Source organism: Medicago truncatula, chromosome 1 (genome assembly GCF_003473485.1).
Source record: "Medicago truncatula cultivar Jemalong A17 chromosome 1, MtrunA17r5.0-ANR, whole genome shotgun sequence".
In the NCBI taxonomy this organism is placed as follows: domain Eukaryota; kingdom Viridiplantae; phylum Streptophyta; class Magnoliopsida; order Fabales; family Fabaceae; genus Medicago; species Medicago truncatula.
The window spans coordinates 30,552,972-30,558,328 of record NC_053042.1 but is presented as its reverse complement, the minus strand read 5'-3'; the positions used below and the strand labels follow the sequence as shown (position 1 = coordinate 30,558,328).

Sequence of the window (5,357 nt, the reverse complement as noted above, 5' to 3'; positions counted from 1 at the left end):
CAAAAATATACATTTTAAAGCATTAATAAATTTAGTGTCAATGTGATTTCGTCAAACTCGGTGTAATTAGAAACATACACAAGCTAATAAACAAAGGAAAAGAATTTGCTTCTTATACCATATGATCAGTACACAGAAACCAAAAACCTGCATGCACAGTACATGTTTACCCAAACAGCACACTAAAGAAGCATGAGGAGAAAGGATGAAAACAGTAACCAACTGATGTAAACATAATAACTGAAGGGACAAACATACATAGCAATAATACAATTTCAATCCCATCTTCATGCATTAAAGTAAAGAAACTCACATGATCTTTTGTCATATTCCAATAAGCAAGTGAACTTTTCCACTTTATCTCCATCACTAAACTTGAACACATTATTTTTCTACTAGAATTCCCTTAAACACATCAAATACATATTTGGAATCATGGAGTGAGTTTGACGAAATTACAATCACCCCGTGATTTCGTAAAAGCTTTAAAGTGTAACGGATTTTTACAAAATCAAGGTGGTTCATTGTGATTCTGCCGAACTCACTGTCAATCCAGACATGCATTTAGATCGATCGTTTAACAATCATCGATATCTATACATAAACCCTCATCGGTTAATGGTTTTGGTTTACTTTATTGATCTTCAAGCCAAAATTCTCCCACAAATTTCCACCCTCACTAATCATGAAAGGAAAGCAAGTATCACCATTAGCAACATTTCCAACATTAGAATCAGAAGGTGAAGAACCATGATCATTCCTTTGAAGTTTCACAATCTCCTCTCTTTGATCATTAACATCACAATAACCACTTCCTTGATTGTACATAGAACATTGTTCATTATTGTTGAAGTAAAAACTCTCCTTTCTCTTTCTGTTTCCTTCTTTAGAATCATCCCTTGGAGTACAATTATCAGAACCTCTCACAGTACTATTCAAGATTTCACTCCCATCTTCATTTTGATTTTGAATCTCTGCTCCAGTTATTACATTTACACCCTTATGATCATGAGCTTCTTCAACCTTAACCATTTCTCTACCTCCTAAATTCTTCAAAGCTTCCATTAAAGCAGCATCCCTTGCTTCAATCCATGCTCTCTCATTACTCCAAAACTTTTGTTCTTTTTCTACCCTTTTGGCCTCTTGTTTCCTCCACTCTTCTTCTCTTAACGCCCTCTCCTTTTCCTTATCCTCAAGTGTTTTCACAAGCTTACTCAACCACTCCTCTTGCTTCTCCACAAGCTTCTTCATTTGTGCATCAATGAAGTCTTTTATCTTCACCTTCCAACTTCTTCTTCCACTACTCTTCCTCTTTCCCTTCACATCATTTCCATCATCAGACGACGACGTATCGATTTCAAAGTCAGTTGAGTTAGTAGTGAGACTGAGGCTATGATCATTGTGAGGGTTTTGGCTATTACTTGTTTGTTGGAAATGGAAATTATTGTTGTTGACAAAATTGGTTTCTGGTAGAGAAGTTTGGTTACTGTTTTCACCATATAAAGCTTCAAGTTGACGAAAAAACCTGTAATGCTTACCATCATGCCTTCCTGCTTTACCTTCTTTTGTCTTCTTGTAATATTTGTACAGATTCTCAAATTTTTCTCTGCACTTTTTTCCACTCCTTTGATATGCATGTTCTTCAGACATTATCCTAACCAAAATGGTATCAAACAAATATTAATTATTAAACAACTAACATATAAATTACATCTACATGAGAAGGAAAACTAATTTTTTATATTAATTATAGCACAAAATTGAAATAGAATTAATGATGACATCATTGTGGAGAAAATAGAAATAGAATGTATAGAACCCTAGCTAGCTAGAAATGTGTGAAGAGAGAGTTTAATTCCTAAAGAAGTCTAATCATGTGATGTGACGATGAGATATGAAAATTAATAATTTTATGCAATGCCATGCACTGACGTTTTTGTTGTTCTTGTTACCTAGTTATAGCAAACATAACTAAGCATAGGACAAGTCAAATTACAATAGAGAGAGAGTAGTTTTTGAAGCAAGAGCTAGCTAGCTTGCCTCAGCTTGATGTCATTTCATACAGATTTGTAAGCAAATGCAGACATTGGAATGGTCAATGAATTGTTTTATCAAATTAATTTTCCAATAAAGAAAATGTACATGATGATGATATAAAGATGAAATTTAATAAAGGGAAACAAATTTTGCACTTAAAAGAGGGGTACAAAGTTTCAAAGTGGAAAAACGAGACAGTGGTGGAATCTTACTAAACTTGGTATCTAAACTTAAATGCTTAAATGCTTCTCTAACCAAGTACATATCAAAATATTATAAACAAAAATTAGAAGATTATTATAAACATTTGATTAATTAATTTGTCATCACATATACTCATTTTAAGCTTAACAAAATTGCTCATTATCATATATATTAGTTTCTTTCCCGAATCCCCAACAAACAAATTAACTCCAAGTGCAGTCATGTCATTTCAGAATTTAGTAAATCCCAAAGGAGCTATACACAATCTAGAAAAGTAGCATTTTGTCGTCATTTTTTTTTTATTTCTAAGAATCAAATCAAATAAAAATAAATAGACTATCATTTTGAAATGATTAACATCTTCAAAATAAATAAATAAAATTTAAAAAAAAAAGATGCAATCTAGCTACAGTGCTACTGAGATGAGTATGAATGGGAAGAAATAATTACATAAATAATTAGGAAAGAAAAAAATAATTAGTAAAAAAAATTTGTACCTAGAGACTTCATCCCATAAAGGACCTTTTTGATTAGCTTCTTTAAATTTAGGGTCAAGACGAGATCTGATTTCAAGAAGAGTAAGAGTTTCTTGTCTTGGCCATCTTCCAGTGGATGCATCTCCACCCATATAACCTGTGGTCTCAGGAGTTGAAACACTAGCACTAGCAGTGGTGGTTGCTGTTGTTATTGTTGTTGAAGGTGGTGGTGGTACATGAGTAGTGATACTATTGAAATCTTCAAGAACTACTCCACGCCCTAACATCATCATCTCATACTGGTTTTGATGTGTCTGTGGATGAGTAGTAGTTAACAAAGCTGTCAGATTCCGGTGACCGGAGAAAAACTCATCCGTAGCCGCTGTCGGTATAGATGGGAAATGGGTTGACCTTGTTCCATTTACTAGCTGTCTTAGATCATATTGTTGTTGATGTTGATGTTGATGATGGTGATGGTGATGGTGATGATGACCATGATTGTTATGGTGGTCATCCATTTTTCATGTATATATGAGAGGCTAGGGTATATAGTTTGAGAGATGAGATAGAAAAAAAAAAGAAAGGTTGAAGAAGAAGTAATAAGTGAGGGAGAGAGTGAAGAAAGCAGCGGCAGAGTCGGATCCTGTCGTGCAGGAAAAAGGCTCAAGTTTGAAGCTAAGGACAATGGTATGGTCCCATGTCTGTGTGTACACAAGTGTGTGATGAGAGAATGAGACTGTATGAAGTGAGTGAGTGAGAGAGAGAGAGAGAGAGAGAGAGAGAGAGAGAGATGAGAAGAGTAGGAAACTCTCTTTCTCTCTCTTTCTGTCTGTTTATACTACAATATTGTATTAGAGTATATGTGTATGTGTATTAGTGTTTGTGAGAGTACATTAGTCTCTCTATTTGGCTTTTAGAACATTAATATGCTGCTTCCTTCTCTGTCTTTGTTCCGTACGGTGGGGTTGGATATGGGGTTGGACTTTAGAGTAGTGCTTTTAGAGAGGGAGTGAGTGACTTTTGAGTAGGCACCAAAAAGGGCCAAAAGCCCTTAGGGTTTTATATGTGCATTTATTCATGTGGTTATTTATTTAAATAAATAAATGTTATTAGTTAATTTGTTAAAGAGTTCGACAAACTTCGAACATATTTAAGATGAATGTAAGATTGGATATGTAATGACACTTACACCTCTTTCACACAACTTTTAGTTGTTTGAGAGTGTATATATATATATTTATTTATCATTTACTAGAAAATTAGTGATCAATTTTTTGCGATTTGAAAATTCACTTAAAGAGTTTATCTCTCATTAATTGTTTATCTATACACAATCAACCAGAGATAAAGGGGTCACATGTTAAGGACTTTTTTGGTTGTATATCAAAATCTTTATATGTTTAGTATCAGAGTAGTAGTTGATGTTCCTTGTATTGTCTACGGTTTTTCGGTAGCTCGTTAATTAGTGGCTTGGAGCGAGACCCTAAGAGTCTCTTTTATTCGATTTCCAGACAAATTTTGGCAACTTGTTCTAAATGGGGGGCTTATAGTGGTATTATTGGTGTTAGAGACTATATATCCCTTTAGGAGCTCTTTGGCATCTTTGTTGTTCTATTTGGTGTTGTCAAAGGGTTATGTCCTCTAAAAAGCATTCTTGTTATTTTTGAACATCTTTTTAACATTTCTTGTACTAGGAGATGTTCTTCCATTATTTTAATAAAATCATATTTTTGCTTCTTAAAAAAAAAACTAAAGATGAATTCTTTGATTACGTATTTGAAGGACTCAATTATCTCTCAAGTGAACCACACTTTGTTTAGTACCTCACAATTTAGTACTATGTAATCAGATTATTATTTATTTTAAACAATTAATATTTTTATACTACGTACGGAAAATAATTATTAAAAACAACAGCAAAAAAAATTCCTGTAATTTATTTTTGAAGGGACATTCCTATGAAAAAAATTAAGTAACACTCCTATAATATGTTTATTTTTACAAGACACTCCTATAATATATGTTTAATATAATTTGTCACCTCTCGTATAATATGTTTCTAGATCTATCTCTGCGTCCTCTTTCATTGTTTAGGGGATATCTCTGAGTCCTTGTTAATGCTCTTTGAGCATCTCAATCTTTATCACTATGATATACTTTTGGGGACATTGACTTAATTGATTTGAAATCAGATATTATGCAATTTAATTATCCTTCAAATAATATCACTTTCTATTTACTTTTTAAATATATTGATATAACAACAAATATTTAAGATTATCACTTTCTATTTACTTTTTAAATATATTGATTTAATGGGATTCTTTTTTTTGTTACAGTTAATGAATGAAAGGTTAAACTACTTTTTTTAACCAATATAGGTTAGACTACTTAAAAAATATTAATTGATAAATTTTTGTTATGGTCATTTGTCTTATGGACTACTTATGAGAGATGGTTATATTTCATAATTTAAATTTAGATCTTCTTTTTTTTTTTTGACAAAAATCTTATAATTTTTCTTTACAAACTATAAATATTACGGTGAAATTGAATTAATTAGTCACGTGTGTAAATTTTTTTTTGCATAAATACATACTTATAAAATTCTTAAAATATATTAAATGAATAAAAAAATTA

The 5,357-nt window shown here is 32.0% G+C and overlaps 1 protein-coding gene across 1 annotated transcript; it reads right to left on the bottom strand.

The window, feature by feature from the left end:
- Positions 1 to 206: 206 nt before the first annotated feature.
- On the bottom strand, positions 207 to 3,577 carry LOC25483883 (trihelix transcription factor PTL). Its single transcript, XM_013612597.3, has 2 exons — positions 2,739 to 3,577; positions 207 to 1,654 (listed from the first exon to the last, which is right to left on the bottom strand). The coding sequence occupies exons 1-2, from the start codon at positions 3,233 to 3,235 to the stop codon at positions 616 to 618; spliced, it is 1,536 nt and encodes a 511-aa protein (XP_013468051.1). The 5' UTR covers positions 3,236 to 3,577; the 3' UTR covers positions 207 to 615.
- Positions 3,578 to 5,357: the final 1,780 nt, after the last annotated feature.

Excerpts from the sequence above, each read along its gene's own strand:
- LOC25483883 (XM_013612597.3), bottom strand. The coding sequence starts at position 3,235 with ATGGATGACCACCATAACAATCATGGTCATCATCACCATCACCATCAC. Across the intron at positions 1,655-2,738 it reads TTATGGGATGAAGTCTCTAG|GATAATGTCTGAAGAACATG; the intron begins GTACAAATTTTT and ends CATTTTGGTTAG.